Source organism: Natator depressus, chromosome 2, assembly GCF_965152275.1.
Source record: "Natator depressus isolate rNatDep1 chromosome 2, rNatDep2.hap1, whole genome shotgun sequence".
NCBI lineage: Eukaryota > Metazoa > Chordata > Testudines > Cheloniidae > Natator > Natator depressus.
In genome coordinates this window covers 195741767-195766730 of record NC_134235.1, presented here as the reverse complement: position 1 = coordinate 195766730, position 24964 = coordinate 195741767, and the positions used below count along the sequence as shown (strand labels likewise).

Here is a 24964-nt window from a genome sequence, read left to right as displayed (position 1 = left end):
TTGTTGAACTTCATCAGATTTCTTTTGGCCCAATCCTCTAATTTGTGTAGGTCCCTCTGTATCCTATCCATACCCTCCAGCATATCTACCACTCTTCCCAATTTAGTGTCATTTGCAAACTTGCTGAGGGTGCAGTTCACGCCATCCTCCAGATCATTAATGAAGATATTGAACAAAACTGGCCCCAGGTCCGACCCCTGGGGCACTCCGCTTGATACCAGCTGCCAACTAGACACAAAGTCATTGATCACTACCCATTGAGCCTGATGATCTAGCCAGCTTTCTATCCACCTTATCGTCCATTCATCCAGTCCATACTTCTTTAACTTGCTGGCAAGAATACTGTGGAAAACCGTATTAAAAGCTTTGCTAAAGCCAAGGAGTAACACGTCCACTGCTTTCACCTCATCCACAGATCCAGTTATCTCATCATAGAAGGCAATTAGATTAGTCAGGCATGACTTGCCCTTGGTGAATCCATGCTGACTGTTCCTGATCACTTTTCTCTCCTCTAAGTGCTTCAGAATTGATTCCTTGAGGAGCTCCATGATTTTTCCAGGGACTGAGGTGAGGCTGACTGGCCTGGAGTTCCCCGGATCCTCCTCCTTCCCTTTTTTAAAGAGGGGCACTACATTAGCCTTTTTCCAGTCATCCAGGACCACCCCTGATCACCATGAGTTTTCAAAGATAATGGCCAATGGCTCTGCAATCACATCTGCCAACTCCTTTAGCACCCTTGGATGCAGCGCATCGGGCCCCAGGGACTTATGCTCATCCAGATTTTCTAAATAGTCCTGAACCACTTATTTCTCCACAGAGGGCTGATCACCTCCTCCCCATACTGTGCTGCCCAGTGCAGTAGTCTAGGAGCTGACCTTGTTTGTGAAGACAGATGCAAAAAAAGCATTGAGTACATTAGCTTTTTCCTCATCCGCTGTCACTAGAATACCTCCCCCATTCAGTAAGGGGCCCACACTTTTCCTGACCTTCTTCTTGTTGCTAACATACCAGTAGAAACCCTTCTTGTTACTCTTAACATCCCTTGCTAGCTGCAACTCCAAGTTTGATTTGGCCTTCACGATTTCACTCATGCATGCCTGAGCAATATCTTTATGCTCCTCCCTGGTCATTTGTCCAATCTTCCACTTCTTGTAAGCTGCTTTTTTGTGTTTAAGATCAGCAAGGATTTCACTGTTAAGCCAAGCAGGGCACCTGCCATATTTGCTATTCTTTCTACACATCAGGATGGTTTGTCCCTGTAACCTCAATAAGGATTCTTTAAAATACAGCCAGCTGTCCTGGACTCCTTTCCCCTCATGTTATTGCTACTCTTGATAGCATTTATGCAGAAGAACACTTTGATATTCGCTGAGACACTGTATATATTTCATACAACTGTTTTAGTTCCACTTATTGAGAGCAGCTTCTCCAGTGTTTTGATGCTATGAGGAACCATATACTTCTTAAAAACAAACAAAAACCACTAAAGAAATAATGGAAATAATTTATATCACACAATGGACAGTACTTGTAATTGGAGTAGAATCCACTTAATCAACATCTTAATAATCAACTCTCATGATTTTCTCATGAGTCTCATGATAATTATTGTTTTCCTTAAAGCCCCAGATCCTGGAGTCAAGTGGATATGTGATGATATCAGCTTTCATTCTTAAATAAAAAGTAAATTTCTAGCCCTTGTGGCTGTGAATAAAGCTTCAAAATGTGACCCCACTGCACCCAAAAGGCTCAAAAAGCAGAAGGCAAATAAAAAGAACACCAAATCTATTATTTTTACATAATCTCATTATTTTAAAGCCAATCTCATGTTCTTGGTGAGCCTGACTTCTGATTTTTTAACATTTGGGGTTAGCAATATTGTAAACTGCCAAGGAACAGCCAGTGTAGTGCCTTTCCATGACTTAACAATAGGACCCCTCATTACAAAATGTCTATTAAATGGCAGCTCTATTGCTGTCTGTAAAGCTATTCACAGGCATAGGTGCTGGAACTAGGGGTGCTGCCGCACCCTCGGCTATAAGTGATTTCCATAATATGCAGGGTTTACAGTTTGGTTCAGTGGCTCTCAGCACCCCCACTATACAATTTTTTCCAGCACTCTTGTTCACGGGTTGACAGGTGTGAACTGATGTTTGCTAGCACATACTTTCCTGTAGTATGTTCAGTTCATGCTAGTTGTTATCTTTTAACTTATTTGACTATAGTTTTGTGTTTTTGTTTTTTAAATGTGTTAATAGTTTGAACACTTCTTATTTTACATCTGTTAATGAAATAAAAATAAATATCACAATATATCCATATGAGCCTGTGGTAATCACAATGATTAATTACTTGTTCAGTTTACATTGTTATGTATCAATTAAGAGAATTCTGCTGTCATTTAATTTAATTACCAAATATTACATAGTCTAATAATTTTCAGATCAATTATGCACAAAGACAAAAAGCAAAAATGCTAATTTATACCTGCATGAGAGAAAAGACAAATTCCAGTTTTTGTGATGTTCTGAGCAACGGAAGGATTAAACAATACTGAGTAAAGTCCAGCCCAAATACATATGGGAAAGCAGTTGGAGTTGCCGGCGTTCCAATAAATTATTATGGCGACATGATGAAACAAATTCAGTGTATGAGCAGACATTCCAAGTTTATTTAATGGACAAGATGATTCATTGTTATAACATGGCAAGGCTAAATGGAAAGAGGAAGAGAGAAAGCAAACTGAATACTAAGACTGGAAACTTCCAGATGTGAGCATAAAATGCCACTGAGTCAGTGTTACTCAAAACATAAAATACTGCCTCAAACTGTAGTAAAATATGTTAGTTTCTACAGCTCTGTCAGAGTAATCATTTCACAAATATACAAAACTTAAACAGCCACATGATCAATGAAGAGAATTATCCCTACCTTTTAAAAGCACCTTTCATGTCCCAGTAGAGCCATTTGTGGTTACTGCGTGATTAAAAATCTCCACATCATCTTTATAAAGAATTCTGTATAGCCCAGACAACTCATCAGGGCAAAAGTGAAACTGAATAAGAATCAGAGGGGAATCTTTTTGCATATAAGCTTCAAAAGAATACCATTTGTTTCATTCACAAACATTGAGCACCTAAGTTCTAGAAAATTTGTTTGTTCCTTTATTGCAAATTCAGACTTAGTACAATCCACAGTGCACCTCTTATTAAATACCTATTTCCAATTATGGAAATTGTTACCCTAGTGTTTTATCAGTGCCTTGACCAGCTAAATCCAGGTAAAAAGTGTCAACCTGAGTCTACACTAAGGAAAAGGTCAAGGTTAGATAAAACATGTTAACAAACCCAGCAATTTTTCCTAGTCTTGTCAAAACCTTTGTCTACCTTGTTTGTTTAGAATGTAAACTCTTCGTGTTTCTTATTATATATTTTCACCATTCCTAGCACAACTGGACCCTTATCTCTGTTGGGGCCTCTTGGCAATCCAAAAGAGTGTAAAACTACCTTCAGAAATATAGAAAACAAGCCTATACACTTTATGAAGATGTATTGCTCTGCATCAACAAAGAACATAAAGTACAGAAATAGAAAGAAGTTAGGTTGTTTGTTAGTTTTAAAAAAATTAGCTATCATGCTTTAATTCAAAGTTTCACAAACTGCTCCATGCACGGTTAATTGTCCGTGAAGCATTTGTTGGTGAGCTGAATGATCACATGATGCTGAGAGTAGTTTGTGTACATATGATTAGGCAAGGAAATGACATCTTTCATGAACAATAAATTCAGTCAATTAATATATATATTTCCATATGTTAAAACATCAACATATATGCATGTAGGATATCCCACACTGTTCAGTTCTGTATCCTAAATATTCAAAAATCCAGAAAATTTTATAGGAGAAAGGTAGAAATATTTGCCTTATAAGAGTATAACTTGACTGTAACACAATATTTTTGAATGAAAGCAAAATGTGCTCATTTTAAAGTTATTTTTGGTGTTGACAAATAGTTTAAGTACTATTCCTTTTTACTACTTCTAGTCATAAACCTTCCACACCTGTTCTTCAGAAAAGGTAAGCTACAATAATTTTTTTTGCCAATGTATACAGATAATTCAAATTTTCTTAAGTAGCAATCCAAAACTATTTGCTTGATTTACACCAGGGTTTTCATTAGAGTACTTCTTAACACTTACTTTGAGAGTACTTGTAATAGAACTCTCTGCCTGTAACCATTCATCTAAATTTTCCAGTTCTTGAGTGATTTTAAATTTAAATTGCCAATGCTCATCTAATCCTAAATCCCATAAAACCAGGCTTTTTACGAGTTCTTTGATACTTATAATCTTAGCAAGATCTGACACTTTTTAAGGAACTCTCTGTCCTAACTTGCTGTCTAGACCACATCTAGTGGAAATGTTAATCCTATTTTATATTGCTCCAAATCTGAGTTTCCAAGGTGATTTTTTTTAAATATGCAAGACAAGACTTTCTGTGTGTGGCATTAGAGGACAGATTTCAAACGTTTGTACTTATCTTTTTAAATACTTTGACTAGTGTAGAAAACATTGTCCCCACAAACCCGTTAGTATTATGTAAGTTTGATGTTGGTAAAGTGCTTCTTTTATTATTAGTTATGTTTACTTAAGAAAGCCATTTTGTCATTAAAATGGTAAAGATTAACTGTAGCAGGACGGTCACCCCGTTCCGGCCCAGAAAAGGTTAAAGGCCAGCCCCAGGGAGAGGGCTGGGGCTGAGAGCCAATAGGAAAGGCTTGGAGGCAGCCAATCAGGGCCAGGCTAGGCCCTATAAAAGAGCTGCACTGGCCAGAAGGTAGACACAGACTCACTCCAGCCTAGCAGTGAGAGGGGCCTAGCTGCCTGGGAGCGCAGGGTACCTGAAACAGAGCAGTGCTGGGGAAAGGCAAGAGGAGCTCCAGCCTGGCAACTCCCCAGGCTGAGGCCTTGTTAAAGCCCTGAGCTGGGGAGCTCCAGCCTGGAAACTCCCCAGGCTATGGCTTTGTTAAAGGCCCAGCGAGGTACTGGGGCTGCAGAGGTGCAGCCTGGGGATTGGCAGAGGTAGCTGGTCCAACCTCCTTGCCAATGATGAGTGGCCATTACAGACTGCAGTTTGCCCCAGATAAAGGAGGCTAGATGATGACTGGCAGTAGCCACTGAGGCAAGGTGGGCTTAGAGGGACGGGGGTTCCCCTGGGAGGGGAGACCAAGAGTGTGGGGGTACTGTGGTGGGCAGAACTTCAAGGGAAAGGGGCACTGGGGTCTGCAAGGGACATTGGACCTGAGGCAGGAGAGACACCGGCCAGCAGGAGGCGCTCTGAGGATGGAATTGAGTTAATTCCCAGATGACCAGCAGGAGGCACCGCGCCGGTGAGTTCTTGACTTGCTACATTAGCTCATGTCAGTATTACAGTGTCTTAGGATATTTTGGATATAGATTGAAGATACATATTCTTTTTTTGGCTGCAGACTGGCTAATCTAGTGCGGGGGCAGGAGACAAAAGCCCACTGTAAGTCCAGAACATGGAGACCTGGATGAAGGGTCAGAATGTGGGGGAACATGGCAATTATAGCAGGGACAAAGGAGAAACAGGAGGAATATAGAGGGGGGGAATTTAATGAACATCTTAGATGTCTGTATGCTAATGAAAGAAGTATGAGGAATAAAACAGGAAGAATTAGAAATACTAGGGAATAATCACAATTATGAGAAAATTGGCATCACAGAGACTTGGTGGAATAATTCACATGACTGGGATATTAGTACAGAATGGTACTACTTGTACAGGAAGGACAGGCAGGGAAAAGAGAGGAGGTGTTTCCCTGTAGATCAAAGATCTATACATTTGCACTGAGGCTGAGATAGAAGTTGGAAGCAGCCTGTTGAAAGGCTGTGGGTAAGGATAAAAGGGGTAAAAAAACCATGGGTGATATAATAGTATGGGGTTACTATAGACCACCTAACCAGGAAGACAAGGTAGATGAGGTTTTTTTAAACAACTAACAAAATCATGCAAAGCACAGGACTTGGTGGTGATGGGGGACTTCAACTACCTAGACAGCTGTTGGGAAAATAATACAACAGGGCATAGATTATCCAACAACTTCATGGAATGCACTTGAGATAACTTTTTATTGCAAAAGGTGGAGAAAGCGCCAAGGGGAAAGTCTGTTCTAGATTTGATTCTGACAAATAGGAAGGAATTGGTTGAGAATTTTGAAGTAGAAGGCAGCTTGGGTGAGAGACAAAATTATAAAGATCATGATTCTAAGGAATGGCAGGGGGGGAAACAGCAGAATTAAGACAATGGATTTCAAGAAGGCAAACTTTAGCAAACTCAGAGAATGGAAAGGTAAGATCCTGTGGGAAGCAAAGAGAAAAAGAGTTCACAACAGCTGACAGTTTTTGGAAGACACATTACTATGGGCACAAAAGCAAACTATCCCAATGCATAGGAAAGATAGGAAATATATTAAGAGACCACCCTAGCTTACCCATCTCTTCAGTGACCTGAACCTCAAAAAAAAAAGTCATACAAAAAGCTGAAACTAGGTGAAATGACAAAGGATGAAAATATGTATACATACATACACACACACACACACACACACTATATATATATATACACACACACACTCCAATCACTGCTAAAGGATCCCCCCCCCAGCCTAAGAGGGGTATCCACAGGACCTGGACACCAAATAAATATGGGGGACAACTAATGAAATAACAGAAACAGGAGTGTGGTCAAAGGGTCAAATGAAGGGAACCGGACAAAGACACCAGGCAGAGAACCCCGGACACCACCCACTGCTCCTCAAAGGCATCAAGGGAATCAGTGGACGCCGCCCAGAGGAACTCTGCCCGGATCGGAAATAGGCCCCACAGTCACAGGAGACTCCATCAGCCAACCTCCTCACTCTGGTTTTATAGACGGCCATTTTAGCCAGGGCCAGGAGGAGGTTGACCAGGAGATCCCGTGACTTTGTGGGGCCGCGGATAGGGAGTGTATAAATAAGAAGATGAGGGGAAAAGTGCAACCAAAAGCGTAATAAAGTATTGGTGAGAAGCCAGAATAGGGGCTGCAGCCTGGCACACTCCAAATATGTGTGCCAGGGTTTCCCTCATGCCGCAAAAGGGGCAGGTGTCTGGGATAGGGGTGACCCGCGCCAAGTACACGCCTGTGCTCATGACTCCGTGAAGGAGCTGCCAACTGATATCCCCGGCGGGCCTCAGGACCAAGGTGGAATATAGGCTGGCCCACCGGGGCTCCTCACCCTCCAAAGGTGGCAGGAGGTCCCACCATTTTGTATCGGGACGAGGGTAAGGGAGTGAAGGGTATGGAGCACGAGCGTGTATAGATGTTTCCTTGGCGCGGTCTGGAAGCAGACCGGCTGCAGCTCGTGCAGCCGGCTCACGGTAAAGGGGTGGGGGCGTCGGTTGGGCCCACGGGGCAGGGGCCCGATGAAAAGGTCCAGCAGGCCTGGGGTGGAGGGTGAGCGGGGCGCGGCGCGCCCTTGTGCAGGACCCGGTCGAGGTAAACCTGAGCAGCGGGCGGCAAAGCAGCTCTCACCTCCTGAAGTACGCGTTGGGGAGTACGAGGTCTGGAGAGCCCCATGCGCTGAGCGAGCGTCAGGGGATCCAACCAGTCTCCCCGGTCATAGTCCAGGAGGTCTCCGACTCTTGTGACTTCTGCCAGGACCAACCTCTGGCGCACTGACGGGGACTCCGCCACCTGCACGCAAAGCTGGGGGTTGTGTAGCAGGGGCTCCGCGAGGAGATCTGCCCCCTCGGTGGCCGCCACGAACCTGGTCATTGAAAGCAGTTTCCAGGTCCGGAGGAGGTCCTGGTAGAAGACCGGCAGCCCGGAGAGGTCTCGCGGAAGACCTCTCGGATGGAGATAAAGGAGCTGCCAGTCGTATCGGAGCCCTCAGAAGCGGCGCGGGAAGGCGTGCGCCAGTAAGCTCCATACCGGACTACCTGCACCATAAACGAGCCTCTGCAGGGCCTGGAGACGGAAGACATGGACCTGAGTGTGCAGACACTTCAGGCCCTGCCCTCCCTCCTCCAGGGGTAGATGGAGAACACCTGCAGGGACCCAGTGCAGTCCTGACCAAAAGAACTCCAGAATCAATGTCCGGAGGTTGGCCAGGAAACCTAGGGCCAGGACCAAGGTGTTCAGCCAGTACCAGAGCATGGACAGGACGAGTTGATTGAGCACCAGTGTCCTCTCTCAAAGGGAGAGGCACCGGACTAGTCCTGTCCATTTCCGGAGCCGCTCTATCACCCTGCCCTCTAAATTTGCCAGTTCTCCGACGGAGAGGGATGTGTGGCAGAAAGGTAAACGCTGAGATAGAGCAGCGGACCCGCGCTCCACCGGATGGCCTGAAGCGCAGGTGGGAGGGTGGGAGGTGGTCCCCGACCACCAGGCCAGAGCTCTTGACCCAGTTGACCCAGGCAGAGGAGGCTGCTGAATAGATGGCCTGGCAAGCCTCCACCCACGCCAAGTCACCCGGGTCCTGGACCACAAGGAGCACGTCATCAGCGTACGCTGACAGGACCAGCCATAGCTCTGGCTCCCGCAGCACCAACCCTGTCAACCTCCTGCAGAGGAGACAGAGGAAGGGCTCAATCGCCAGAGCATACAGCTGGCCCGAGAGGGAGCACCCCTGCCATACTCCTCACCCGAAGCTGACCGATTCGGTCAGGGTCCAGTTGAGCCTGACCAGACACTCTGCGGAGGCGTACAGCACCCGGAGAAAACCCACAAACTGGGGACCGAAGCCAAATGCTCGCAGAGTCCTCAGGAGATACCCGTGATCCACCCTGTCGAACGCCTTCTCCTGATCCAAGGACAGGAGGGCGAATGACAGACCATCCCTACACCCAAGTTCCAAGAGGTCCCGGACCAGATACAGGTTGTCAAGGATGCTGCAGCCCGGGACGGTGTAGGTCTGGTCTGGGTGGACCACGTCCGCCAGCACGGACCCTAGCCGCAGCGAGATGGCTTTTACTATGACTTTGTAGTCCGTGCTGAGGAGCGAGACGGGACGCCAATTTCGTAAATCGGAGGTCCCCCTTCTTCAGCAATAAGACAAGTACAGCTCGCCTGCACGAAAGAGGGAGGACCCTGCTCTGCAAAGACTCGGCCCAGACGGTGACTAGGTCTGGGCCGAGGACGTCCCAGAACACGTGGCAGAACTTCACGGTCAGCCCGTCCATGCCCGGAGATTTATTGGTGAGCATGCGACGGAGGGCTTCCGAGAACTCGGCCAGAGTGAGAGGCAGCTCTAGCCGGTCTCGGTCGCCCGCGCTGACCGTAGGGAGCTCCTCCCAGAGCACTCCGCAAGCGTTAGGATCGGTCAGATCCAGGGAGAAAAGGCTTGCGTAGAAGGCTCTCACCATCCTGCACATCTCCACCGGATCCGTGAGGGGGGTGCCGACTTCTGCCAGAAGGCAGGTGACATGTTTCTTGGCCCCCTCTTTTTCTCCAGGGCATAGAAGAAGCGGGAGCTGCGACCCATCTCCCGAAGGAGGCGGATGCGGGATCGAACAAAGGCACCCCGGGCCCAATGGTCCTCGAGGGACCGGAGCTCCTCCTGCTTCTCCCGGCATGCTCCGCAGAGGGGCAGATCCTCGGGGCTGGCAGCCAGGCGCCTCTCCAACTCTAAGACCTCCCGTTCCAATTGCTCTATAGTCTCATCCCTCCGTTGGCTGGCGCCCCGGGTGTAGTCACGGCAGAAGAGCCGGGCACGCACTTTCCCCAGGTCCCACCACTGCCGTGCCAAGGGAAAGGCACGCCGCTGCCTTCGCCAGGCCAGCCAGAACTCCCGGAAGGACATCACGAAGCCCACATCCTCCAACAAGTTGTTGTTGAAATGCCAATAGACCGGCCCTGGCCTCTCCGCACAGAGAGAGGCTATCACGGTGGCTAAATGATGGTCAGAAAATGGGGCCGGCCGGATGCAGGAGGAGTGGGCTCGTGAAAGGTGGAAGTGTGATAAATAAATGCGGGAGAAATGTGGAAGTGTGATAAATAAATGCCAACCGGGAGTGGCGCGACCGATGGGCCTCCACCCGGACAAAGGTGAACGTGCAAATGTCATCCGGGTGGTGGTCGCGCTAGACGGCCACCAGGGAGTGGTGTTCGACTATCTTCTGGAGGATGTCCGCGGCAGCCGGGCACTGCTTGGTCCCCGAGCGGTCCCGCTCCTCGAGGGTGGTGTTTAAGTCCCCACCCAGGACCAGGCACTCATGTGGATTCAAGGTGCCGACGAAGGCGGACGCCTGCTGATAGAATTGCAGCTGCTCCGGGCCCGATGTCGGGGCATAGATGTTAACGAGGTTGACCACGAGCCCCTCCATATGGACCCAGAGGTGCAGCAGGAGGCCCAGCACAGCCTCGGCGACCCCCCAGCACCTTGGGCCACAGGTTGGGGGAGAACAGGGTCGCCACTCCAGCCGTACGAACTGTGCGATGGCTAAAGTAGACCCTGTCCCCCCAGTCCAGCCACCAGCTGTCTTCGGCGGCCAGATCCGTATGGGTCTCCTGCAGGAAGACCACAGAGTACCCGTTCTCCCGAAGGAAAGAGAGCACCTGGGACCTGAGGAGACCTATCCTACAGCCACTGGTGTTCAATGTTGCGAAGATGAGCAGTGCCATGAGGAGGGCTGGGGGGGATCCTCGCCAGCAGGGATGCTTGCGGCCCCCATTGGGCCACGCAGCAAACCGTGAGCTACCCCGTAGGTGAGCAATGAGTCACGGAAGCCACGGACCCACTGGTAGTCCCACTGCTTCCCGGTCCTTTTACCCTCCCCCCATAAGGGCCCTTTCGGCCCAGAGGATCTGATGAAAGTCCCCCCCATCGCTGGAGAGCAAGCTGTACCTTGTTGCGGGAGCCACGGACATCTTCTAAAAACTCCCGCAGCTCCTCTCGCAGCGCATGGGGGGGTGGGATTACTGTCTCTTGGTCATCCCCTGGCACAGCCCCATGGCCCACCGAGACGGGCAGGCAAGGTGCTGACCCCCGACGGGGCAACCCGCCTCAAACCCTGGGGCAATAGGGGGCGGCGGAGGGAAGATAGCAGCCCCTAGTGGGTTGGGACAGGGAAACACAAAGGCTGCTCCCTGGGGGTCATTTGCTGGAAAAGGGAAGGAGAGAGTCCCAAGGCTGGCAATAACATCACGGGAGGTGGAAGGGATAGGGACAGGGTCAGCATCAAGGGCAGGGCTGGGATCAGGGACAAGGGCAGGGGCAGAGGTGAAAGTCTGGGCTTCAGAAGCCAAGCAGCTGGGTGGTAGCACCTCCCGGTCAGGCTCAAGGGTTGAGAGGGGGAGGGGGATGGGGCTCTCAGCGATGCCGGGCACAGGCTCTACAGGGGGTTTGGCAGCCATGGCATCAGGAAGTGGACTGTCTTCTGTAGAGCCCCTGCCCGGGAAGGAGGTTGATTGCTCCACACCAACGAGGGGTGCCCCTGGTGGCTCAGGTCCTGGTTGCATGGCACTGGATGTTGCCTGAACAGGCTCAGCAGCCGTCAGCAGGGTGCCTTCTGTGGCCGGGTTGATGGAGGACTCCAGGGGCTCCTCGGAGGTGGGAGCAGAAGCAACGGTCAGGGGGAGGGAGCATGGGAAAAGGGGGGCTGGAGTGAGGTCGCCCAGATCGAGGCCCACTGGCAAAGAGTCGTCCTCCCCTGGGTGACCGGGGTCAGACCCAGGGCATCCATCTCCTCATATATGGATGGGAGATCACTTTCCACAACCCCCGGGTTCTCCCCGCTGGCACCCGAAGCAACCATCGCTTCGGGGCTCACAGGGGCTTCAGATGGTACCAGGGCAGGAGGGGCTCCTTCGGGGGCCTCGGAGAGGAGGGACTCCTGTGGAGGGGAGATACTACCTTCCGGTGCTGCCACGTCTTCCCCATCCGGTACCTGTGGATGGAACACACCCGTGGGCAAAGTGAAAGGCTCGGCATCAGTGCTCCCTTCCTGGTTTTCTGGGGGGCCTCCGCATCAGATGGAAGGAGTGGAGGGGCTGGCTAGCAGGGGTCGTGTCAGGGGGCAGAGGCGATGGCTCAGGGACGGGGGGGGTAACAGTGGGGCAGCACGAGGGCGGGAAGATTCCCCCTGGGGTGGGCCCTCTCCCATGGCCGGCGGTGTCCCTGCCGCACCCTCCTCCACGGGCCCCGCCAGATTGTATGCAGCGGAGGCGGGGCTCTCCCGCTCATCTGGGCACAGTGGGAGAGGTGCCCCTTGGGCCCAAGTGGGAGCAATGGTGGACTGGGAAGGAGGAGGGGTGGCTTTGGGCGCCGGGTAGCCAGGGGCGCTGGCGATGACAGGGCCGGTGCCCTGCCGGGGCTCAGGGGTCCCGGATGCCCCTCCTTGCCGGGCCAAGGGGCAGTCCCTCCGGACGTGCCCCATCGCCCGGCAGAGGTAGTACCGGGCCTCCCCCGTGGAGTACTGCACCCGGTAATGGGCCCCTTGGTAGGGGACCAAGAATGACCCCTCAAGCGCCTCTCCGTCACGTGCCACCGGTGACAGTTGAAGCTGCACCTGCTGGCGGAACGAGAGGACGTGACGGAGGGCGGGGTCTTTGCAGCCCAGTGGGAGAGGACTGACAACGGAGATGGGTTTCCCCAGGGTAGAGAGGGCGGGTAACAGGGCAGCATTGGGAAGAAAGGGAGGGACAGAGGTCAGGACCAGATGGACGCCCAGGTTCCCTAGTGGCTCTAGGGGGACGAACACGTGCCCCACCGCCAGGCCCTTCTCCACCACCTCCTGGGTGGTGGCCTCCAATGCTAAGAAGAAGACAACCTTTCCGTACATTTTGGAGGCTGCCACAATGGCCGTGGGCCCCACCACCCTTGCTAATGCCCGCATGTGGGGCGAGCCGGGCACCAGGAGGCAACGGACACCGTGCTTCCTGGTCAAGGTCAGGAAGGGGCCCCGGCCGCTATAGGTGGTAGCGGAGGCGGTGGGTGGGAAAGATGACCTAGTGGTAGGCGTGGGGGCTGCCGCCACCTGGGCGTATGCCCTGGGGGCCAGGGGAGGGACACCCGCAGAGCTGGTGGAGGGAACAGCGGGGAGGGACGCCGCGGCCAGTGGTGGGGCCGCGGCAGTGGGGCCACAGCAGTAGGGGCAGTCGCTGCCATGGAGGGCTTGGTCTTTTTTGCGGGGCCCTTACCCTTCTTTTTTCCTTGGCCCTTCCCGCTGGCTGGGGGGGCTTCCCCAGAGTCGGAGGGGGCGAGGGACGTGGCAGCAATGGAGGTCATTCAGGTGTCCACCGCGGCCGGTGCCCCAGCGGGGGCAGTAGCAGGTGGTTCGGCTGCGGCAGCGGAGGTAGAGGCTCGGGGGGGGGGCAACGGGGTGGCAGGTGGGGGAGGGACGGTGGGGTTTTCTGGAGGGGCCCCACCCATCTCATCCTCTGCCATTGTGAGCAGGGAGGGAGGGGAGACACCAGAAGTAGGATGGGAAAGGGGAAGCAGGTCGACCACTCCTCCCCCCTAGGCTGCAGGCAGGGGAGGAGGGCGCCAAAGGGGGAGGGCTGGACGGGGGTGCAATCAGGGGTTAGGGGAAATAACCAACACTGGGTGGGATTCCAGCTCCTCTAGCTGCACTAGGACAGGGGGGAATACAACAGCATTGGGGGGTGCAGTGAAGAGGATTTAAACTAAAAAAGGGGAGTGGCACAAGCGCATGGGAGGGCGCACGGAGCAAGGGGCTAAGTGGGCTGGAGTTAGGTCAGGGAAACCAAGGGGGCTAGCTTCAGAGGCTGGGGTGGGGCAAACAAAATAAAGGCTGCAGAGGGAAATGGGCAGGGCAGGCAAACAAACTGAAGCTAGTAAGGGGGGCTGGGGCAAAAGGGGAAGGAAAGGCTGCAAAGGGCAAATGGGGCAGGTAGCAAGGGGAAAAGCTGTGGGGTGGGCAGTCCGGGGGGGGGGACGGGGGACGTGCGCTTGCACAAAGTCTGTTTAGGCTGGCTGCTGCTTCTGGCCCAAAGGGTGGAAATAGGGCGTAGCAAACCAAGCAAGCAGCTGAGTCCAGAGGCAAGAGCTGAGGCAGATGGTAAACAGCCAGTGGGGGTGGTGGAGGGGGCAACGGTGGTGGTAGTGGTGGGAGTTGTGGGGGACACAGATGGATTGGGGGGCAGCTCCACGCCACACCCCCTGTGTCCCTACAAACACAGTCAAAACCCTCACCACAAGAGCACAGTTTGAAGTTACTCAGTTCAAAAGGCCCCCTCCACGGTGGTCTGCAGTCTCTAGGTGCTCCCCCACTGGTAGATGGTCCTCTTCTCCTCCTCCTCGGGGCATCAGCAGCTCCAGGCAGCAGACTCTGCAGCAGCAGCTCCAGGAACTCCAGGTGGTGGGCCAGGTAGGCAGAAAGGACCCCTCTCAGGTGGTGGTGGTGTCCACAGCAGCAATGGCTGGAGTCCCTCACTCCCCCCTCTGGGGAGTGGGCCAGTAGCCCCCCCCCCAAGGGGCTGCAGTTGGAGCAGTAGCAGCACCCAAGGGTGGGGGGGGTCCAGCAGCTGGCCAGCAACCAGGTAGCAGAGAACCGGGGGGGGGGGGGGTGTCTGGCCTAGCCAGGGGAGCAGCTGGAGCAGCAACAGCAGCAGGGAGAGCCCAGGGCCTAACAGCAGCAGTATCAGCAACAGCCCTCTCCCTCCTTCTCGCTCCAGGCCAGAGGGCTACAGGAGAGTAATCAAAGGGAGAGCTATTGGTCCCTGATTAACCAGGTCCCCTTTCCCTGGGTAAGGTAACAGGGAAAGTTCCAGAACAATCAGGAACCTTCTGGAGACCACTAAGACAGGCTGATTAGAACACCTGCAGCCAATCAAGAAGCTGCTAGAATCAATTAAGGCAGGCTTAAAATTAAAATTAACGCTTTTTGAATTTTTGAAATGCCCTTTCCTGGTTGTCCAGCTTGGTGAGCACACCTCTGTCTGCTCTCTGTTGTGCACAACTGCCCAGCTGACTACACACTTCAGATGCACTCCTGTCTGTAGAAGACAGGAGGTATCGGATCTCCTTGGCCCATGAGACGTTGTGCAGGCATGGTTCCAAACCAGCTGTAGAAATGTGAACAACTATGAGCAGATTGCTTTGGGGAGGCAGGAGAAGGGGTCAGACAGGGACCAACAGCAGTGCTGCTCGAAAGCCAAGGAACTATGACAGGCACACCAGGAGGCCAACAATCAATCTGGTGCTGACCTGCAGACCCACTAACTGCCATTCTGGCAGAAACCCCACCACCATAAATGTCTCCGAGGAGCCTAAGGCTATGTCTACACTAGAGAGGTTGCAGCAGCACAGCGATACCAATGCAGCTGTGCCGGTGTAAGATCTCTCGTGTAGCCGCTCTATGTCAACAGGAGAGCGCTTAATTAATATAACATAATTAAACCACCCGCAATGAGTGGCGGTAGCTATATTGGCAGGAGACACTGACCTGTCATCATAGTTCTGTGCACACTACCACTTATGCTGGCGAAATTTATATTGCTTGGGGTGTTATTTTTTTCACATCCCTGAGCAATAAAAGTTTTGCTGACATAAATACTGGTGTAGACATGGCCTGAGTCAGAGACCTTTGCCATGAACAGTGAGGAGGAGGATGGGGAACTGGTGACCATAGGTTCCGGCTGTGCCATGAGCCAGGATCTGTGCCATGAGCCAGGATCTGATTTGATTCCACCGCAATACAGCCAGTCCTTGCAGTTGAGCGTGCAGGAGACTGATGCAGGGGACAGAACCTCAGGTAAGTACGTAAATAAATTTCCCAGTACAATGATGGAGCCCCCAACTTAGCAGGAGACAGCTATTGACTTTTCATTAATTTAGTTATACTACAAGAGGTAGTGGTAGAACAAAGAAAGGTAGAGCTGCTATCTACTTTTCATCCTCCTCTTGAGTTAGGCAGGGATGGGTGGTGGACGGACATGCATAGCAATTTGTTTATGTATGCACAGATGTTCCTTGAATCCTCCAGAGAGATCTTGATGAAACTTCCATGGAGGTACACTCCAATCCTCTCCCAAAGTTTTCTAGGGATAGCAGCCTTAATTATTCCTCCATGATAGGGACACTTTCCCACGCCAGTCTGCAATGACTTCAGCAGGCACCAGTGTAGTAAACAGTCTAGCAGCATACAGGCCCAGGCAAGTTCAGGACACCAGCAGCAGCTGTGCTTTCTCTGCCTTTGTTACCTCAGGAGTGAAATATCAGTTAAAACCATCACCACCTGTGGAAAATTCAGTGCCAGTGCCTTAGACACATAGTTTCATGGAACCAAGCAATTCCCTCCTCATTTCCCTCACCCCTGGTGTGTCATACACACCACGGCTTGAGCTGTGTGGCACTGGGTACAAGCACTCCAGAGCAGAAGTGTAAATGAGCATCTCTTGCTTAACACTTTAGGGGAGCAAGAGAAGGATGGAGTTCTGAATCTTAAGTTTCTCTTCCCATTCCTATTACAGTGACAACATTACCTCTGTGTTTTATCTGAAGCTGCAGCTGTGTAGCCTTGAGGGGTTCCTCCTCCACACTAGTGGACTGCCTGAGCCAGATAGGGAGGAGGGGGAAAGGACATGGGAGGATCTGCAAGCCAGTGCAGCATCAGACCTTCAACAGAAGGCCTAGAGGGCGAATATTGTGGCCTTTCAAACTAGCAAAAGCACATTCAACTATCATTCTGCAACTCCTGAGCCCATAGTGGAATCATTCCTTAGTGCTGTCAAAGCAGCCAATGTAAGGTTTCATGAGCCGGGGAGCAAAGGGTAAGCAGGATCTGCCAGGATCACTACTGGCATTTCAGCATTGCCAATGGTAATCTGCCAGTTGGGAAAGAAGTTCCCTGTTTGTAGCTTTCTGAACAGCCCTGTATTCTTAAAGATGTGAGATCATGCACCTTCCCTAATCAGCCAACCCTTTCTGTTGAAGTACTCTTCCAAAGGTGCTCTGGAGCCCATGTAGGGATGTACATTCCATCTGTTGCTCCACTGCAGCTTGGAAACCCCAAAGCTGCAAAGCCATGTCCTACACATTGCTGAGAGTCATTGTCTTGCATAGATAATTAATGGCCCTGCACACTTGCATGACAACAGCCCCCACAGTGGATTTTTTTTTTTTTGGGATGACTTCCCACTGACCAGTAGCAATCCAGCATTGCACATGTCCACATTGTGCTTACCCCTTGTTCTCCGCTGCCAGTGCAGCTCTCATTTTGGTTTCCTGGAGTTGGATGGGTGGGGTGAGCTCAGCACACAGATCCAGTAATGTGGCCTTGCGCATCCAAAAGTTCTACAGCCACAGCTCATCATTCCAAACCTGAATTATGATGTAATCCCACCAATCAGTGCTTATTTCTTGGGCCTAGAAGTGGTGCTCTATCAATTGCAGCTGTTCCGTGAACATCGACAACAACCTTGAATTGGTTCTTGGTGTGTTCCATAGCAATATGGCCACCAGGAAATTGTCCTGCTCCTTGCAGTTCTTCTTGCAATTCTGCAAATACTGGAGGATTGCATGTCCTGTGCTTACAACGCTCATGAAAATAGTGCAGAGCTGTGCAGGCTCCATACTTCTGTCAGAGGTGGCAAACAGCAACAACTCCCATGTGGGTTCATGAGAAATTCAAAATAGGCACAAAAATCATGTTACAGAGATATTATGGGGTGGAGAACACTGTATTATGGGAAGTTGAATCCTTGCTCCCAGTCACCCCTGCACATGTCATTTCTGCCCCACCTTGCATTACCCAAAATATCCAAAAATACAGGGCACTGAATGGTGGAGGTTGCACACTGGAATTCCTACCCCTGATGCACCTCACTTTGCATTAACACAAGCACTCCTGGTGTGTATACACAGTACCAATGCAAGAAGCCAAGTATGTACATGCACAAAAGATATACTAACTGCAGTGGCTATAATGATGACATAACTTGTGTTGGCAAAACTTTATAATGCATACATGGCCTTAGACAAGTTAGATGTCTTCAATTCAGCAGGGCCTGACAAAATACATCCTAGACTACTTATGGAACTGGCTGAAGAGATCTCTGAACCATTACTGATTATCTTTGACAACTCATGGAGGACAGGAGAGATCCTAGAGGATCAGAACAAGACAAATACAGTATCTATCTATAAAAGTGGAATAAGGGCAATCCAGGAAATTTTAAATTCAGTACCCAAAGAGATAATGGAGCAAATAATCAATCAATTTGTAAGCCCCTAGAAGTTAATAAGGTGATGAGTAACAGTCAACGTGGATTGGTCAAAAACAAATGTCAAACCAATTTAATATCCTTCTTTGACAGGGTAATAGGAGGGAAGCAATAGTTGGGATATATCTTGATTTTAGTAAGGCTTTTGATACGGTCTGGGGAAATATAGCCCAGATAAACCTACTATAAGATGGGTGTACAACTGGTTAAAAAAACGTACTGAGGGCAGGTCTACACTATCGGTTAAGTCAATCTAATTTATGTCATCAGGATTGTGAAAAAGCTCCCCCCTCCCAACCCTGAGTGATGCAAGTTTTGCACTGTCCACACTGGAGCTATGTCGGCAGGAGACATTCTCCCACCAACATAGCTTATGCTTCTCGCTGAGGTGAAGTAATTATTCTGATGGGAAAGCGCTCTCCCATCACCATAGCATGTCTTCACCAGACGCGCTACAGTGGCACAGCTGCATCGGTGCAGCCGCACCGATGTAGTGCTGTAGTGTAGACTTTCCCTGAGAGAGTAATCATCAATGGTTCACAATCAAGGTGAAACAGTATACCGAGTGGGGTCCCACAAGGACCTGTCCTGGGTCCAGTTCAATACAATATCTTAATAAATTATTTGAATAATGGCATAGAGATTGCACTTATAAAGTTTGCAGATGACACCAAGCTGGGAGGGGTTGCAAGCACTTTGGAGGACAGGATTAGATTTCAAAATGACCTTGACAAACTGAAGAAATGGTCTGAAATAAATAGGATGAAATTAAATAAGGACAAACGCAAAGTAGTACATTTAGGAAGGAATAATTAATTCCAGAAATACAAAATGGGAAATGATTGCCCTCTGAGGTCCACTATAGCTCCACTGAGGTCAAGGCAGCCAAGACAATTTACACCAACTAAGTTTGCGGTCAACTCTTTTTGCTTTACAGCAAAGTGAAAGAACAGGAAGAAACAGTATGATTTCCCAACTTCCTAATTAAGGAAGGAGTACTGCAGAAAAGGATCTGGGGGTTATAGTGGATCACAAACTATATATGAGTCAACAACGTAATACTGTTGCGAAAAAAGTGAACATCATTCTAGAATGTATTAGCAGGAGCATTGTAAGCTAGACAAAATAAGTAATTCTTCCACTCTACTCAACACTGATTAGGCCTCAACTGGAGTATTGTGTCCAGTTCTGGGCACCACACTTCAGGAAAGAGGTGGACAAATTGGAGAGTCCAGAGGAGAGCAAAAAAAATTATTAAAGGTCTAGAAAACATGACCTACCAGGAAAGATTGAAAAAACTGGGTTTGGTTAGGCTGTAGAAGAGAAGACTGAAGGGGGACATAACAGTCTTTCAGTACGTAAAAGATTGTTATAAAGAGGTGGGTGATAAATTGTTTACTCCTGAGGGAATTCTGCACCAAAAAATAAAATTCTGCAGATAATATTTTAAAAGTCTGCAAATTTTGTCAATAAATAAATGTGAAGGCTCTTCCATGGCAATGGGGAACATAGGCCACTGGATGCATAGAGGTGGAGATCACCCTGCAGCACCTCACCACCAGGACACAGACTTGACAGTGGGACTGCACCCAACCCTGACACTGCGCAAGGGCCAGGCCTACTCCAGAAACACTCCAGGGCCCTGTCTTTCCATGCCAGGTGAGGGCAGGCAGGCTCTGTCTGGCAGGATCCAAGTGTGGAGGGGCTTGGTGTGGGATGTGGGGTGAGAGGATTTTGTGTGCAGGCATCTTAGTGGGGGTCCAGGTGCAGGAAGCCTCCTGATACACCGGTGCTCATTGGAGCATTCTGGGTGAAGGGGCAATGGGACTCTGCAAGGGGGTCCAAGTGAAGGTTGTTGGGGCTCATCAGGAGAGATCTGGGTGTGGTGGGATGGAGCTCGGTAGGGGGGCCTGAGTGTGGAGGGCTCAGCAGAGGGTTTGTGCTGGGGGAGGGGAGCTTGGTGGGGTTGTGGTCCAGGTGCAGCTGTTTGGGGCTCAGTAGAGTAGGGGTCTGTGTGGCTCTTTGGGGCAGTCCAGGTTCAGGGAGTGGGGCTCATCTGAGTGGGGGTTCAAATGTGGGGACCTCACCGGGGAGTGGTCTGGGTGCAGGAATGGGGGTCCAGATGGAGGGGGGTGGAGCTTGATGGGGGGTGGTCACTGGGGGGGGCTACAAATGCAGGGACTAAGGCTCAGTGGTGGGGTTCTGGGTGCAGGGTGAGGCTTGGTGGGAGGGCTTGGGTATAGGGGGTATATAGGGGGTTGGGTGGACAGGAGAGCAGTTCCCCATACAGTGACCCCTCCCCTGTGGCTGAGGAGCGAAGGGGGCAGGAAGCAAATGGGGTGGGGTTGGAGCTTTCTGCAGCCAGGGGAGGTTTCTAAAGGAAGGGTCTAACCTGGTCCCACTCCTTGCAGGGAAAGAGGAAGTCCCATCTTCACTCATCCCAACTCAGCCAGGACTAGCAGTTTATACCCAATGCAGAGTAGAAGCCACAGGCCGGGTGTCCCCAGCACCAGCTCCACAGACACACACGGTGATTTACCTCTCTGCCAGCTTCTCCGTAAACCTGAAATGATATGCCTGAACTTCTGGGGACGGGTGCATGGTGACTCTTGCAGCTTCCCTTTGCTTCCCCATCAGAAGTCATTTTTCTGCGGGCAGGCAAAGAAATCTGCAGCTGACATGAATTCTGCATGCGCACAGTGGCACAGAATTCCTCCAGGAGTAAAATTGTTCTCCTTAACCACTGAGGACAAGACAAGAAGTAATGGGCTTAATTTGCAGGAAGGGAGATTTAAGTTAGACATAAGGAAAAAATTCTTAACTATATGGTTAGTTAAGCACTGGAACAAATTACCTACGGAGGTTGTGGGATCTATGTCATTGGAGATTTTTAAGAACAGATTAGACAAATACCTGTCAGGGATGGTCTAGATAATATTTAGTCCTGCCTTAGTGCAGGGGACTGGACTAGATCTATCAAGGTTCCTTCCAGTCCTACATTTCTATTATTTCTGTGCTTTACCCATGCACATTTGGTAATGAGTTGCTCCATAATAAAACAGCATGTGCTTGCTTATAGAGAGTAGGGGAATTTTGAAGGATATTGAGTGTTTATGGCTTGATTCTATGAGGTGCTGAGTTTTCTCAGTTCCTAGTAGGTTCATTGACAGTTGAAGGTGCTCAGCATCTCACAGGAAAATTGGAGCCTTCAAATGAAAATTTGGCAAAGAGATTCTTACTAGCAGAAGAAAAATCAGACAAATTTCTCTGAATCCAAAGGTACATAGGCATATTGGGCCAGATCCTTGGGTGGTATAAAGTGGAATAGATCCAGTGAGGTCAAGACAGCCAAGACAATTTACACCAACTGAGTTTGTGGCCAATGGTTTTTGCTTCACAGCAAAACAAGAGAACAGAACAAGAAGAAACAGCATGATTTTCCAACTTCCTAATAGCTCCCTTTCCTACTCTGAGATGTGACTGGTACTTGTTTCCCACAGGACCTCTACAAATACCATTATGATAATTCTATGCATGCACCAATGAGCCAACTGTCCAAGTCTGTTTGCTGCTAAAAAAAATAAATAAATACATAAAATTGTTGGAACAAGTACAAATTGCAATGTTATTTGAATACATGTGAACACACAAACAAACATACATTATATGTTTAAACTAAATGTTACAATCTATATATTTATAACAATTTACAAGATTGCATTTTTATATATGTGTGTGTGCATACACATCCTGCTTGCCTCTTTGTAATCCCTGTATTCTTTGTAACCTAAGCATTTTAAGTAGTTTCATTATACTGACAGAGAAATAATCAGTATTCTTAAGAGATGCTAACATTTATCTGAGAATGTCTCACTTAGAAAATAAAGTGTTTCTTTGAAGTTGAAGATTTAAAATTTAAAAAAAGTGTCCTAGAACAACATTCTAAGATTTTTGTACACACATTTTCTAGTACTCAGTGCACCACATAATTAGCATTAGATCATACAAATTATCCTAACATTTGTCTTTGCCATCATTTGGTGCTGTTAGTATACAACAAATGCTCTACATAAATAAAACTGATGTACCTTTCCAACTGAAGGCAGCAGAAAGAATTATTGTCTTTTTAAAATACCATTGAAAATGAAATAAGATACAAAACAGATGTGCTCCACTACATTGTAGTTTAATATTAAACATTATTTATTGCTATTACTATTTATACAATACCTTAGGGGTGCATGCATTTTACATAACGCATGTATTAAGAAAGTGTTCTCTCAGACTGACTGATAGACATTACACTATTTTGTGTTTTAGATTAGAACCAAAACAGATCAGAAGTTATAAAATGCTTATTTAAAATATCTAGTTTATTGTAAAGTAATTTAAAATCTGTTTTAAATCACACTAACATAGTCTAGTAAATATACACTTTGTCATAATGGCACAACAACATCAGCCAAAGGCTCTCAGCTTGGCCTCATGATGCTCATAATAAAATCTGTGGGTGAAATCCTGGCTCTACTGAAGTCAATGGCAAAACTCCCATTATTTATTTCAGAGTTCTATCTATGACTAGATTTGAATTCCCAGTGCTTGGGTGTGGCTCAAATTCCATAGCTAGTACATTCCCTTTTGAGCCATTCAGGTTCTAGCAAAACTCCTCTTGATTTCAATAAGGCCAGGATTTCACCCCTGTGTGGTTGCTTATTACATAATATCCGTGCATACTGGGGTCTCACAACTTAAAGGGACACTACCAACTTAAAAAACATCACTGCTTTGTCTGAATTTTCCACTACTGCTGTGACAAGTAACATTTTAAGTTATTGTAATTGAAAGAGATTAAGAATGTTTGATGTATTTATATGGTTACTTTGTAAACTTGATAGCACTTCATCCACATTTTTCAGAGTTTCTCAAATGTAGTCTTATATACTCTGGCTCCATTTTCAGTTTGTGAAAAACAGGGCAGAGAGAAAATATATGTGATTGTAAAACCACGATTATTGGCAGAAGGATTCTGGTTCAGGTATAATACCAGAAACAACTTTTAATTTTCATTTTTAAATGACTACTAGGTCTCAGGTTGACAGCATGCATTTAAGTTTCATAGCAAGCACCGTCTTCAACACAACACACTTAATACCACTAAGTTCTCGCTCATTAGGACACTGTCATTACCAGTGTAGCTATTCTTGCACTGTACTATACATCTGTGACAGAATACTTAAGGCTGCCTAGTGATCTCCATTGGAATAGCACCAAAGTTACTTTCTGGCAAAGACATCTGGCAACAAACAGCATAAATTATTGTAAAATGTGACATGTTAAGCTGCATCTGCATAATTTAAGTGGTCCATTTTTGGCTTTTGTGGTTAGATACCCTGGATTTATACAAACACACTTATCTAATTTAGGACAAATAGTGGTTTTAAAACCCCACTGACAATGAACCACTACAAGGAATTCTAGACATCAAAGCAGACATCAATGACAGCCAAGTGTTACAGTAAGGAAATGGTACTTAACAGATTTGTCTCTGGGTAAAGGAATTCACCATTCAGTAAATGACGGTTATAAACCTGAACTCTTATTTGCGATAGCTCATATAAAACTGCTCACTGCCTATATTTCCAAAGTGTGGAGCTGCTTTCTGAAGAACTGTTAGCCCTTGAAATATGCATCTGCTTTCAAGTAACAACACAAGATGAGTGTTTTAAAAAAATGCTTTCCAGACATTAAGATCATTAATATGTGAGCCAATAAGAGTTTGAAGGGCTCCTTCCAGATTTATTGAAGTTTGCCTGTTCATAAATACCTTTAAAAATCCTTCTAAATCAAGTAAAAAACCCACTATCAAAACAAGATGTCAAAAGACATGGGAACACTGTTTTTCCCATCCAGCCTTACGATGGAGTAAATGACATGCAGGAGGAACAGCTAAAGGAGTTTCATCACAGACCTGTCCCAGGACAGCTTGTCTTGTCCGACAAGGCAAAGATGCTTATACAAGAAATTACCCCCGATTCTCTGAGCGACAAAATAAGTAATAACGTTCTGCACAGACCTCAACACTTTAACGCTTCCCCTCCCCGCGACATACCAGCACTTTATTATTACTCACCTAAAAGAAGAGGGGTTGCAAATGTCTTTGCACCTTTCCACAGAGGAAAAAATAAACAGCACCCGCTGCTGCTGCTTCGCTAAGGAGAGACCTGGAATCTCTACCCGCCTCGGCTCGCTGCCCCCAGGAAATGGAGAGGATGGGGAGACACAGAGACGAGGGCAGCCCGCGTTAGGAAAGGCGGAGCTGGGGTCCCCCACACTTACCGTTCCTGGGCTGGCATTTAGCTCCTGGCAGCTTTGCCCTTCTGCCCCCAGCTGAGCTCTTCATCCTCCGGGAGGCTGCCCCCTCCTGCCCACCGAGCCAGCCACGCAGGGAGGAGGGCGAGCAGCCTGGGACTGATGCGCACGGGGGAGCGAGGAACCAGCCTCGGGAGGAGAGATGCCAGAGAGGAGGGAGCTTCACAGCCGCTCGTGCAGAGTGGTCCCGGCGGTCCCGCCTCCTCTCCGGCCGAGATGTCAATCAGCAGCGGGCGGGCTGGCCGCTGCCCGGCTCCCGGGCACTCGGCGCGGGGCCACCTCAGGGGCGGCAGGGCGCGGGGCCCGGGCTCAGCGCCTTGCAACTTGCTCCCCGCCTCCCCCGAGCGCAG

At 48.9% G+C, this 24964-nt stretch overlaps 1 protein-coding gene across 2 annotated transcripts in view; it reads right to left on the bottom strand.

Moving 5' to 3' along the window:
* ZNF385D (zinc finger protein 385D) overlaps positions 1–24764 on the bottom strand; it is a 620384-nt gene extending 595620 nt beyond the window's left edge. Inside the window, exon 1 of one of the 2 annotated variants that reach the window (XM_074945662.1) lies at positions 24582–24764. In XM_074945662.1, the coding sequence (XP_074801763.1) occupies positions 24582–24645 (64 nt within the window). In that variant the 5' untranslated portion in view covers positions 24646–24764. The remainder of the gene's footprint in view (positions 1–24581) is intronic. The other variant, XM_074945663.1, reaches the window with a different exon arrangement.
* Between the last annotated feature and the right edge of the window lie 200 nt (positions 24765–24964).